Source organism: Carcharodon carcharias, chromosome 4 (assembly GCF_017639515.1).
Source record: "Carcharodon carcharias isolate sCarCar2 chromosome 4, sCarCar2.pri, whole genome shotgun sequence".
In the NCBI taxonomy this organism is placed as follows: Eukaryota; Metazoa; Chordata; class Chondrichthyes; order Lamniformes; family Lamnidae; genus Carcharodon; species Carcharodon carcharias.
In genome coordinates this window covers 153048639-153062880 of record NC_054470.1, presented here as the reverse complement: position 1 = coordinate 153062880, position 14242 = coordinate 153048639, and the positions used below count along the sequence as shown (strand labels likewise).

General features: G+C 43.8%; 1 protein-coding gene across 1 annotated transcript in view; it reads left to right on the top strand.

The window, feature by feature from the left end:
• The window catches only part of zfyve16 (zinc finger, FYVE domain containing 16), a 72875-nt gene that overhangs the window by 55380 nt on the left and 3253 nt on the right, over positions 1 to 14242 (top strand). The window contains exons 12-14 of the mRNA XM_041186257.1: positions 7572 to 7734; positions 8389 to 8494; positions 12732 to 12908. Of these exons, the coding sequence (XP_041042191.1) occupies positions 7572 to 7734; positions 8389 to 8494; positions 12732 to 12908 (446 nt within the window). The remainder of the gene's footprint in view (positions 1 to 7571; positions 7735 to 8388; positions 8495 to 12731; positions 12909 to 14242) is intronic.

Sequence of the window (14242 nt, the reverse complement as noted above, 5' to 3'; positions counted from 1 at the left end):
TCACTACCCTTCTTTAGTGATGCTGTTGCTGAGGCGTACTTGCGAGATGTTGGTCTGCCCAAGGATTGTTTCATTGTGGACTGTGGGAGTTCATTGTATGGCATTAACTGTTGCTTAGATCGATGTCACTACTACTACCATGTTTGAGGAACATTCCAGGCCTGGTATCTTGCGAAGAACGACTGTTGCCAGACTCAAGTGTTTACTTAAAGCTAATTTATTTACAATATGTACAAGGTGGGTTACTAGTCGGCACATCTCCTCTGAGCCTGCTGTATAGAGTCTTTTGCACAAGACTGCTGATCTCTCAGTTGCATCATAGTCGACATCACTCATTGGCATTTCTATTCTATTAACCCTTTACACCACACTTCACACTCTTTCTCCCCCCACCCACCCACCACCATCACCATGCCACACATGCTGTGTTCTTTTTCATAACAATGTTAACTGTGTCCAACAAGTTACAACAAATTTGTTTTTAAACTATTTACATTACTATGGTTCTGGCATCTCCCTTTCCCTCCCCCTAACTGCCCCTCCCTTCCACTAAGAGTCCCCCGGCTAGAGGTTAAGTCTCTGTGGAGCCTTTACCATTCTTTCAGACTGTGTTGTGACTGCCTCGTGGGAAGAGTGTTCTGGGAATGGGTTCTGGGGTGGGTCAGTGACTCTCAAGGCACTCAAAGCATTCTTAGGGTCTTCATCCCACATATTGAAGTAATCAGTGAGGGTTCCTGTTTCACTAAAATGTTCCAGGCAGTGACTAGACCAAATATGAGTGTGGGTGCTCGATTCTGGTAAGGATGAGACCTTCTGCCTGCTGTCATAGGTCCAAACTCTCTGGTCTGGAGTTTGCAGAGCAGGCTCAATGGGCTGAATGGCTTACTCCTGCTATGTTTGTATGTTAAGGGGGTAGGGTTTTGGCCCTAGGTTAGGAATTATACCACTGTCATTGTTTTTCACGACTCCCTCTCTCTCACCCTCTCGTGGTCAGCAGAGGTGACATTAGGTTGAAGTTTTGGAGGCAATAGAAGAGCATGCATTTTTAGATGTCGGCCCATGAGTAATTCAGCTGGTGAGAATCAATTAGCCATGGGCATGGCTGCAAAATGCAATAGGGCTGAATTCCTGTCTGGATTCTTGGACATCAGATCATTGCTGGTCTCGACTGCTCGTTTAATCTCCCCGTTGACTTGAGGATGAAGAGAGGAGCTAGTAATATGGGTGATGCCATTGTTGGCAGTGAGCTTCTGAAAGCGATCATTTGCAAATTGGGGACCGTTATCTGAAATGATTTCATCCAGGAAGCCAAGGGTATAATAGATGGTCTGTGGCACCCAGATTTTAGGCTTCGCTGTAGTCGCATGAAGTCTGACTATTTCTAGCCATTTAGAGTAATAATCTATGGCCACAAGGTACATCTTGCCTTGATAATCAAAGAAGTCACGCCTAACTTCTGCCACAGTCAGTGTGGAAAAGTCGATGGCACCGGGAGTTCGGTGGGTATCAGACTATTAATACAGCAGATGTAGCAGGATAGACAAAATCTTGAACTGCCTTTGTGATTCCCGGCCACCATACAGATTACAGTTCTCGTGCTCTGTACTTAACAATGCCTCGGTGGCCTCCATGGAGTCTGTGGTGGATGTCTCCTCACATGCACTGAGGAGTTACCAAGATGTGGTCATAAACTAAGAGGTCATCCACTATGGACAAGCGGCTGTGTTGCTCGTGGTATTTACAGATGAAACGGCCTGCAAGACTTATTTAGGCCACCCTTGAAGGTAGAACTCACGTACTTGAGTGCATTTGGCCGCCTCTTTTCGGGCAAATCGGACATCCTGGAGCTTTGTGGCAGAGGTAGGCAGTAGGCTCATTACAGTCAAGGGGAATGCTTCCACTTCTGAAACAAATGTGAAATCTAAGGATAGCTTGGTCTACCATAGCTCTGGAGAGAGCATCAGTCGTGGTTTGTGACTTCCCTAGAACATAAATGGCCGTGTATTGATAATGCATCAAGCAAAGGCGGAATCATTGAATACATAGGGGCATTTAAACAATATCCATGCAATTCAGGAGGTTAGTAAGGCGCTTGTGGTCTGCTTCTATGTGGAAGGGCAAACCCATCAGGTATTCTGAGAACTGCTGGTAATAACCAGTGCCTCTTTCTCAACGGCGGCACACCTTCATTCAGTTTCGGTTAAGGCTCTGGAAGGAAAATAGGGGCAGTGAGTGCTTGTGCAGTGCCACTGTTGCTACCCTCCTTCAGTGAGGCTGTTGTTGAGGCACCCTTGTGAGATGTCGGTCCGCCTGGGGATTGTTGTCGTCGAGGACTGTTGTTATTCGTTAGCACCAACTGTTGCTTAGATTGGTGCCACTACTGCTACCGTGTTTGAGGAACATGCCAGGCCTAGTGCCTTGCAAAGAGGAACTGTAGCCGGACTCGGGTATTTACTTAAAATTAGCTTATTTACAATATGTACAAGATGGGTTACAGAGTAGACACATCTGTATAAGTTGTTTGTCTGCTGTACAGTCTGTTGCACCTGTGACATCTGTGGTCACGTATATCGTAGTCTACATCACTTATTAGCATATCTATTCCTTTAACCCATAACACTACAATAACCTTTTAGAAAAAAAATGCTATAAAAGGCTAGGGCAGAATTTTCTGCCTGTTGGTTGGGCACTGGGAGTGGATGCAGACCTGATTGCTGCCCACGACATATCAAACTCAGGGTGATGACATGCTGGGAGGGGAGCTTCAAAGTGGCGTGGCACCAACCGATCCACTGTCCTCTCTGCTCCATGAGCTTGCACCTCCTTGCTATGGAAGGTTAGACTGTGTCGTGCCTAATGTGATGTAAGCAGAATTTGGCCAATGGTGGGGGGGTTGGTACAGGCCTAACTTCTTTTGTGAGAGTGTTTGGCAGCAGTGGGGTGAGGAGACACTGGAGCCCTGCAATGTCCCACTCTGGTTGGGGTGGGCTGTCCGTGAAGAGAGTCCAGGTACAAGTAGCACTAAACAACGCTCGTCTCCTCTTTCCAGGAGAAGAATGCACATAATGCTGCCGAGCGGGTGAGGACTGGGAGTGGGCTGGCCTAGTTGGCGATTCTCAGCTGCAGGAAGCCCTAGATTTGGAGAGGTGCCATGTGCCCAGGTCCACTGGTGTCAGTGAGGCTGGGGTGGCATGGGCAGCTATGTATGTCAAGCAGTGAGGTCGCCATTGTTTTCCCAACAGCCATGGCAGTGCTGAATGTTCAGTAATTGAAGTTTGCAACATGGCTTTTCCATTGCTTATGAAAGGATGAGTGCATAATGATCCAGGGTCAGGGATGCACATTGACATTGTCTCCACGTTATCTCATCTAATGTCCTTGTTGTTTCCTGCATCAGCGGAGCAGGGTCAGGAGGAGGAGCAGCAGGGGCTCCCTCTCACATCTGATGGCCCTGAAGCCACGGACTCACCAGCGTCACACCATCTCTGTCAGGCAGGCACAATGCAGGTACTAGCACCTCGGTAGGAATTAGATCATCGGCTAGTGTCCCGGAGCACAGTGATGAGGGTATTTCACAGTTGCTGGAGGAGCTGGCAGAGACAGAGTGCTAGCAGTAGGAGGACTGCAGGGGACCAGGCACATGCTCAGTCAGTGCCTGAAGACGTGCCTCTGTGACGCAGGAAGTACGGCCAGGTGTGCCGGAGCATCTAGTGGAGATACATGAGGCTATGCTTGGCTTGGTGTTTGTGGTGGAGGAGTCTACATGGACTATAGCTGAAGCAATGAGCCTCATGGCCAAGTGCCATGTGTCCTCCATGGGGAGAGTGGTGACTCTTGTGGAGAAGCTCCTCCAGGAGACCAATCAGGGCTTCCTGGGGATGCACTTGGAGCAGCAAGCCCTCACATCGGCATTGACCTCAGCTGGTCATTGCTAATATGGGAAATGATCTGGGCACCAAGTTTCTCAGCTCGGTGCCCATCCATCCACAGTGAGCAGGGAGGTCCGAAGTGATCTCATGTCGGCACAGAAGCTGCCTGTCATCTCTGCAGGCTCCTCTCAGGGCCCTGCAGATGAGGACAGCAGCTCCTCTGCCCCTCTGCCAGTGACTGTTGTACCCAGTGATGCTGCGACAACTGGGGAGATGCCAGCTGTGGAACTGGCCGCTCCCTTCCAGGTGGGGCCAGCATAGGCTCCACGGGCCAGAGGACGACCACCGAGGTCATCGAGGCCAACAGGACAGCAGAATGAGCAGGCTGTCTCAGAAGCCACTCCCAGTAAGGGGTCAGCACCAAGATGTAGTACCCGTAAACATAAGGCACCTTAGGCACACCATGGGTTTATCACTGGTGCTTGAGGTCTTTGTGAGTTGGTGTGATTTTTAACTCCTTTGTCATTTTGTTTTCTTACGTTTCTTTGGTTGTAATATTAAATTCAGACATGTCACCATGGCTGTGGGTGCCTCTTTTCTTCTGCAGGTGGATGGTTACCAATAATGTTATGAGTGATTTGTAGGACATTCAGCTTAATTAACAAGGCCCTTAGTTAATGTTCCTATCCAGGCAGATTTTGCACTTAGGGATCGAGTATGGAGCCTGCAGTCCAGGCGGTCTTGGAGATCCATATGTGGTGTATTAGCTGAAGGTTCGTTGAATTAAAGGGTGTCTCTGCCTCCCTGGAGTGTGCCCAGGTCAGTGTCTACCCCCTCAGCATTTCCCTGTGTGTGCTCATTCTCGGACTTGCTGCTGGACTCATTAGTGCACAGCCGCAGCCACTGTCTACGTCTTCGTCCCCTTTCCAGCTCAAGATTGTGGAGAGCGCAGCATGCACCCACAATCAACGAGACATGATCTGGGGGGTACTGGAGTGTGTGTGCTCCCTGAGCGGTCCAGGCATCGGGAGCGCATCTTGAAAAGACCAATGGCTTTCTCCATCACAGCCCTTGTGGAGGTATGGCTCCTATTGTACCGCTGCTCAGCTTCTGTTCTTGGATGGCGGAGAGGTTTCATGAGCCACCTTCTGAGGGGATAGCCCTTGTCCCAGCAGCCATCCATCAAGCCAGGCTGGAGCACTGAAGAGCCCCGGCACCTGGGAGCTGCCTGGGTACCTTGCACAGACTTGTAGAATCTGCATCCTGTGATCACACACTATCTGCACGTTCATGGAGTGGAAGCCCTTCCTGTCAATGAAGGCACCAGGCCCACCTGCTAGCGCCTTGATGGCCACATGTGTACAGTCTATTTGCACCCTGGACGTGGGAGAAGCCAGCAATGGCCGTGAAGCCTCTGGCTCGCTGTGTCTGGCTTGCCTGGTCCCAGTGGTAGTGGATGAAGATCAATGCAGGCCTGAATACAGCGTCTGTAACCTGCTTGACAAAATTATGGACAGCTGATTGAGAGACACTGCAAAGATCAACCACCGAACCCTGGAAGGAGCCAGAGGCATAGAAGTTAAGGGCAGCTGTGACCTTTTAGAGCCACTGGCATGTGGTGTTCACCCACACAGTTAGCAGAGATCTCAGGCCCAATCATTTGACAGAGTTGACTGAATCCCTTGAGAGACTAAGCCTCCTTCGGCACTGCACCTCCAGATATACTGGGGTAGCTGCTTGTAAACCCCAGCAGCAGGATAGTGGCGTCTTCTGCGGCCCCTTCCGCCTTGGATTACCTCTTGGCCCTGTACCCCTTGTGCCTGCGCCTGTCCTCCCAAAGGTGGCTCCCCTGGAGGCTGTGCACTCCTGGCTTCCTCCCCCTTCTAGCCCTCCTTCCTCAGAGAAGGTCCCTCCAGTGGAGAGTTCAGCTCCCATTCCCAGGCTAAGGGAAGGCTTCCTGAAATCTGCAGGCCCAAAAAAGATTCCTCACTGTAGAGTGCTGACCTGAAGGTTGAGAGTCCAGATCAAGCAGCTGGTATGCATTTCGAAGTATTGCAGATCACACAGGTAAGTATCAGTGTAAAAACAATATTTGACAGAGGACACTCGTGACCTCACTGAGCCCTCCTATCTCACCCATGAATGAGGTTTATACAAAAGTGTCCTACCCGCCTGCCCTTTGTGCCCGTGTGCCGACCCGAAGATTGCACTGGTACTGAAAAATCGCCGTCGATTGGTGCCTTAAGTGGCCCGTTAATTAATGGCAGAGATCAATGCACGCCCTTCCAACGAAATATCGCGATGGCGCATGGTGATGTCGGAACGCTTGCCCAACATCACCACGTGTCATTTTACGCCCCCGCACGCCAACAGGAAAATTCTGGCCATAGAGTTGTGCGATTAGTTTTAGATTGTTCTAGCAAAGTGCCAGCTGCTATGATGAGGTTAATGACCACCTTCTATGCCCCAAGTATCTGATTCTTCATGATCTCTTTCAAATTTTATCCCTTCACAGATTTGCATTCGTGTTCTGCGATTTTCCCTGCTTGTAGTGATGGTAATTTATACTGTGATTTTTGACTTTTACATAAGTAGTTGGGAAGTTCACTAGTTGAATAAAAATAATGAAAGCTGCATACTGTAGTGAAACACTACACTTAATGTAATCAGCTCACTAATTTGAATAACAGTTAAACTCTGTTGTTTATATTTTCCATACATGCAGTAATTGATACCATGGGTTTTTTCACATGCCAGCACATTGTTTTATAAGATACTGGCCGTTGAGTTGATATTTCAGATTTTAGAAGAATCTCTTGCACAGGAACATGCTCAATGTTCTTTCTCTCTTGGGCGCTCTCTCTTGCTCTCCATCTCTCTTCACTGCAACTAACTTAATTACTACAAATTTTAAATTTTGGCATAAGAACTTTATTTTTTCTTTATAAAGGTCTAAATAAGTTCACACTGTATAAAAATTTATTGGAAGAATCTATAAATCAAAATATTTTCGATAAAATATTAAAACCAAAAAACCAAGAGTTGGTAGATAGTTAAATTTGTGATAAGCTTAGAAATACCATTTAGGTTATGTATGGACATACACTTTGAGATTACCAGTCTGTATTTTAAGCTTGATATCTGGATTGCCACCTAGTACAAAATATGATGTAATCATACCTACAGCATGTGCATTTTTTTAAGCAAAATGGTGAAGGGGAAAGTGAAACCCATCAAGGTTAATGATAGAGGCTATCATTTTCTATCTGGGTAACTTTATTGCTTTGCTGGTGAGCAATCAAAGGCCAATAAATCCTGTTTTGTTTGTGGATGGTGCTACAATTTCTCTTGCCCAGCACCTCAATGTTTGTTAGACAAACTGAGAGTCATAATGTAGTACAATGCAAAATTTTCAAATTGAGTTCTGATTTCTTCTGTGGAGACAAATAACTGCTAACATCAATCAATTTTAATGCAAGTACCTGCTTATTGTGATGCTATTTTTTGTTTTCAAACAAATCCAAATTATTCAGATTATTTTAGTATTTTGGCCATTAATTGCCCCAGAGCAGTTCTGCACTGCATTGAATTTGTTTTAAAAATCCTTCTGCCTTGAGTCTGATTTCTGTTTCCTGATCTATAGACCAGAAATTCTTTTATTTTTTTTCCTCATTTCTTTAATGAGATTGATTTTGATTTCAGATGGACTTATGGTACAAATTACCCCAGAAACCATGGAAAGTTTAAGACGAGCTCTAAGAGAAAAGAGAGACTTCCAAATCATTTGTGGAAAATTGGATCCAGATGACAGAAGAGAATTCGTAAATATTCAGTGGGTGGATGGTGACGAACCTATAAATAAAGGGTATGATTTTGTGTTGTAGTAACCTTTGGAACAGTGCTAACCTATTTATGGTTTCACTAATTTGCAAAATAGTCTTCCTATAAAATGTCAAAACAACTTTTGACATTAGGAATTCATAAAGCATTTTATAGTCTGTGATTTTCTTTGAATAGCTTGTAATTTAGAGTTTTAACCAAAATCAATTTCAGACCTCAAGATCCTTATTTGCAGTTCTAGGAGAGGATGGAAAGAGTAGGATTTTGGTTTTAGATTGGATCAGTACCTGCAAAGGTAACTGAAAAAAGGGGAATAGACCAGATGGAGCTTCAAAGCTGTTTTTTGTTGTTCGCTCTGCACCATTGTATGGCATACTGAGGAATTTACAAATGATGCTGTGTAACTGTTCACAAGGCGATGCAAGAAGTTAGGCTGTTGTAACTTCATCTTTGTATGTGACATGACAGTGATCTCCATTCGGCACCACTTGATGGTGTGGTTACATTGAAGTCAGATTTTACAATTTGGTGATAACAATGTCCTATTGAATACTGGATAGAAATTTGGGTTTTTTTTTTGTTTAAATTTGTCCCTTTGTGCAATGAATGTTGGAACTACATAATTGTTTTTGTGATTATTGTACACTTTAAAATAATTTTGTTAAAATTCTACTTCCAGTGTTTTAAGTCCCATTGATGGACAGTCCATGGAAGATGTTCCTAGCATCAAATTCCAGCAGGAAAATGTATTTGAAACGGATGGCATTGTTGTAAAGTGTACAGAGGTCAGTAGCTATTTTATTTGGAGAGAGATGACAGAAACCTCCCTGAGAATGCACAGTGGAACAGTGTATTTGTGTGTTTTCTAGCCCTTTCTACCTACAATACATTTATCAAATTAATAACTACTCTGGACAGTGTTTCAAGTGGTCATTCACCCTTTCCTTTGAGAAAGGTGGTGATGTAGCTGGGTTGTGATTGTATTGTCCCCAGTCATCTTCACCAAAATGGTGATCATGGCAGGAACATTTTCCCAACCAACCAAGAATCGCTCATGTGGCTGTGTTAACCTTACTTGCTTACGTATTGTTCTTTGTATTTAACACGCTATAGTAAATTGTCCAGAGTTGCGGTTGTGCTCCTGAAAATTGCAACTTTTAAAGTAAATCATAGATTCCCGTGGGAATTGATGTTAAAGCCAAAGTTAGATTCCTTAGGACATTTCTTGCCCAGGAAAAACAAGTTGAAATACTGTACCATACATATGCAGCACTACATTCCAAGCTAAAATAACTTGCCACTCACCGTCCTGACTTGAAAATATATCGCCATTCCTTCACTGGGTCAAAGTCCTGGAACTCCCTCCCTAACAGCAGCTTGGGTTTACCTACACCACGTGGACTGCCGCGATTCAAGAAGGCAGCTTACGACCACCTTCTCAAGGGCAATTCGGCATAGGCAAACTTGCTGGCCCAACCAGTGACACCCACATCCCATGACTAAATAAAAAAATCACTGAATATAACAGAAATACTGTATCAATTCAAATTGGGTGACACTATATCACCCAAGCAAGCCCTGAGTAGCAAAACTTCTGCGTCTTACCCTCAGCACTCCTGAAAAACTCTGATCAGCTATTTGCTCGCTTTCCTTACCCAATCTCTGTCTGCCTGTCTCTGTCTCTTGTCTGCCTCTCTTGTCTTGTCTTGTCGGTCTCGCGCGGCCCCCCCCACCCCCCTCCATGTTGCCCGGTCTCGTGCGCCCTCCCCGCACCCCACCCTCTTCCTGTGTGTGCACCCCTCCCCCGGCCGCTCTCCTCTCATCTCCATCCCTCCCCGGGTTAGGGCACTTCTTTAGCTGACCTGCGCTCCTGCTCCTGGATCATGGACCTCGTTCTCTCCCTGTAACCTAGACCTCTGGTGACTGCAGTGGTGGGTGTGGCTTCAGAGCAAGGCGGCAGGTGATCCAGAGTGCAGCATGGGGGGGTGGGGCCAGAGTAGACTCAGCTTAAGCCAAAAATGGCGATGCAAATTGGTAAAAGGCTCTAAAGAATAAACTACATAATGACCTTAAAGTGAAATGACTTTAATCAGGGCAATTTAAAGTGAGGACTTACTATCTGTCAAGGCTTTTACATTCCATGATTTCTTATCTCGTAGAGAGAGACATCTTTATTCCATTCTTACACAAGCAGTTTCTCACAGAGCCTTCAAAGTCACAGCTTTTGGCTGCAGTAAGCAGCAACATTTGACAAACTCCCCGAATCCCTGTACCCCATAACTGTGTTTATTAATTGTTCCCACTTTATTAGGAGCTAGACTTGGTAGTATTGAAAAGTTAGATTTTAATTAGTATTCTGGTTAGTAACCTAATAATCTTACATGTGATTTTCTGGCTTATTTGGGCATTATAAAGCCCATTCAGCTTATCTTCACAAATCTTAAGAAAATGTATGTTGAGTTGAGCTATACAGAATTTATTACTAGCATTTCATTATGCCTGCGTGCTGGTTTTAAACATGTGAAGTGAGCAATGATTGGTGATTGATATAACTTCATTTTGAATAACAAATGAATAAACATCCATTGTAATTGATCCATTCTTGTATTGAATAGCAGAACCTTCAAGATTTAACAAGTTATGAAGTTCTCTATTCTGGCATCAAATGTATAACTGATTTTTTTTTGTTTGAAACACCAAAAAAACACTAACTTTGGTTATTCAGCATTAATAAAATGTGATACAAAATATATAAAAATATATTGCAAGACAACATGTTTTATATAGCTGTCCCTCAATATTCAGCTGCAATCCTCCCACCAACCTTGCTTATAGCAGGTATGTTCATCTACGTGCGATGGCTGATATAATATGGTATACTATTACTACATCTGCTTCTGTGTTTTATCCAGTTGTTTCTGACTCCACTCTGAACTGCAGCTTTATTTAGACTGCAGTCAGAGCTTAGTACAGATTAACCCCACACCACTTAGATGGGCTCATAAACACAAATGGTAATTTCACCAACACGATATTATTTAAAAAAAAAGAAAGACATGCATTTACATAGCATCTTTCAAGAGCACCTGATGTCTCAATGTGGTAATGACCCAAATAATCTGCTTTGGTTATGTTCATGGAGGGATAAATATTGACCAGGAAACCTGGAGATAATTTCCTGTCCTTCAAAATAATGCCATGGATCTTTTACATCCACCTTTAAAGGGCTGCGGTTTAAGTCTCATCTGAAAGAACTCACCACTGATAGTGTAGCACTCCCTCACTAGAATGTCAGCCTTGAATTTTGTGCTTGAGTCCTGGAAGTGGGACTTGAACCCTTGCATTCTGACTCTGAGGCAAGAGAACGACCAACTGAGTAATCATGTTTGGTGTATTCAGTGCAGCTTAAGATGCGAACTAATGAGCTGCTTCTGCCCAAATTAGATCCTCCCCAAAATAAGTGGAAGACTTAACGCTCTATGACTGGTAATATTGAAATTAACATTAATGCAAATGAATAATAGCAACTGCGTTTTGGCCAATATAAGAGATATATATATATATATATATATATATATAAATTTTTGGAACTATGTTAAAACTTGCAGGCTATTTTTCATGGGGGCTTTGCAGGAGGCCATTCAGCCCATTGAGTCCATATGATGCTCTGCAGCAATTCAGTCAGTCCCACTCCCACCGCTTTTAACACTGTAGCCCTGCAGGTTTATTTCCCTCAAGTGCCCATCCCAGGAGATGCAGTGGTATATCACTGGATTAGTATTCCAGAGACCCAAGCTAATATTCTGGGGACCTGGGTTTGAATCCCAACACAGCAAATGGTGAAATTGAATTGAATTCAATAAAAATCTGGAACTAAAAGGCTGATGATAACCATGGTACCAATGCTGATTGTCATAAAAACCCACCTGGATCACTAATGTCCTTTCGGGAAGGAAATCTGCCACCCTTACCTGATGTGATTTCCATGTGACTCCAGACCCACAGCAATGTAGTTCACTCTTAAATGCCCTCTGAACAAGGGCAATTAAGGATGAGCAATAAATGCTGGCCTAGGCAGCGACACCCACATTCCATGAATGAATATTTTTTAAAAATCCAATTTCCTTATAAAATCATTAATTGTCTCTGTTTCTGCCACTCTTGTAGGCAGCGAGTTCCGAGTCAATACCAATTGCTGCATGAGAAATTTTTCCTCATCCTCCTGAAATCTCAAATCTATCCCCTAGTCTTTTTGTACCTTTTATCCACCCTTTCTAAACCTGTCATAATCTTGTACACCTTTATCAAATATCCCTTCAACCTCTACTCCAAAGAGGACAACCACAGCTTCTCCAACCTAACCTTGCAGTTAAACTTCCTCATCCCTGGGACCATTCTGGTAAATCTCCTTTGCGCCCTCTCAAGGGCCCTCGCAGCCTTCCTGAAGTGCGATGATCAGAACTGGACATGGTGCTCTAGTTGTTGCTAAATCAGAGCTTTATAAAGCATAACTTCCCTGCTTTTGTACTCATGCCTCTTTATGAAATCTAAGATCCCATATGTTTTGTTAACTATTCTCTTGGTATGTCCTGCCACCTTCAAAGATATGCACATGGACCCAAAGTCGCCCTTTCCCTGCACATTCTTTAGAACTGTGCCATTAAGTCTGTATTGTGCCTTTCCCTTCTGTGAAAATGCGCCACCTCACACTTCTCTATATTAAATTCCATCTGCCACTGGCCTGCCTATTCTGCTAGCCTATCGATGTCCTGTTGCAGTCAATTGATATCATCCTCCCTGTTTGCCACACCTCCAAGTTCGAGAGTACTGTAAAATCTATTGGGCTGCACATATCCACCATGACTGTGTCTCAGTGTGGTACTAGAAACTGAAAGAATAACGAGTATTCTGGCATATTTTATGAAACTGGAGGTGCCACTTGTATAGAAAATATACAGTCTGTTTTGATGCATATAGTATCCATAATCACTAACTTAATATTTGCATTGATTATTATTTTAGGTATTCTGTTTGCAAAGAAATCATGATCCTCTCAGTCCTACTATTCCAGCTGCACAGAGTGAACTTACTGAGGAGATTGCCAATGCTTGCTGTGCTGCTCTGTGCCCTCATCTAAAAGCCTTGAAAGAAATTGGAATAAACAAGCTGAGTCTCAGGGTCTCTTTAGAAACTGACAAGGTAAAGGAGACAAAAAGATCGCATAACTGTATTTTTAATAAGCACTTCCATTTTCTTCACCATCCACATTTTAGGGCTTCCTGATGGCACATATGTTAATGGCACAACTTGTGGTTACCTGAATTTCAATCTAGTTCTGAAAAATATTTTTGTCCCAAAAAATGCAATGTTTTGTTGCTGCAGTATGTATTACTTCAGTGTGGCTGATTCATGTCTCTTCCCTCATTCCCTCCCTCACCTTGCTTTTATTTTTGCTCTTCTCTACACACTTACCCCATGTGCCTGCTTTGAGTACTCCTACAGTGCCATTAGAGCTTTGTCACACAGTAAAGGTTGAGCTAGTACTGTCATTTGATCAAGTAGGCTTTGGGTCGAAAACTGAAACTCAACAGAACAAAATTGGAAAAGAACCAGCTTATAAAAATTGTCCACTGATCATTTTAGGACTTGAAGGGTGTGCAGTTTAGATTTACTGCAATGGTGCTTGAACCAGCATGCGCCCGTGCACATGCAGTAACTTAAAGGTGTCAACGAGTGTACAACCTGCATGGGGACTTTCAGGTTGCTGTGCAGTTGCACAGCTTACAGGGAATATTGACCTGGACTCCAAGGATTAATCTACAAGGAGTGATTAAACAAACTAGGATTGCATTTCCTGGAGTTGAGAAGGTTAAGGGGTGATTTGATTGAAGTTTTCAAAATATAAAGTGAAACCGAGCAGCTTGGGATAAATTATTTCTGCTGCTTGGAGAATCTAAGACTAGGAGGTATAGTCTGAAATTAGAGCCTGACCTTTAAAGATTGAAGTTAGGGAATATTTCAAAGGATGGTAGACATTTGGAACTCTTGCACAAATGTGAATTAATGCTGTATCAATTGCTAATCTTAAAACTGAGATTGATAGACTTTTGTTAGCCAGAGGTATTGAGGGATATGGGGCAAAAATATGGAGTTGGGTCACATCTGCTCTGATTTTATTGAATGGATGAACAAGTTTGATGGGCTAAATGTCCTAGTCCTATGTTTTTTGCCTTTTATCCATTTCAGAAAAAAAACATGGATCAGCTTTCAGTATTACTCATTTTGATGCTCTGATTGCAAATGAAGGGAATAGGGCACGACATGAGATTTGAGATCTTTTTGCCAGGTTTGGTTGATTCTCAGGACATTGAGACAAGTAGTTTGCAGTGATGAGTTGTATGAATACTTTCAAGATAAATGCCAAGGAAGAAAGTCATTTGATCTCTTGACTCATTCATCCATTAAGCACTGCCCTGCCCTACCCCTCCCCTTCCCAAACAACCGTTTCTCGAATGATTTCTGGGGTTTTCCAC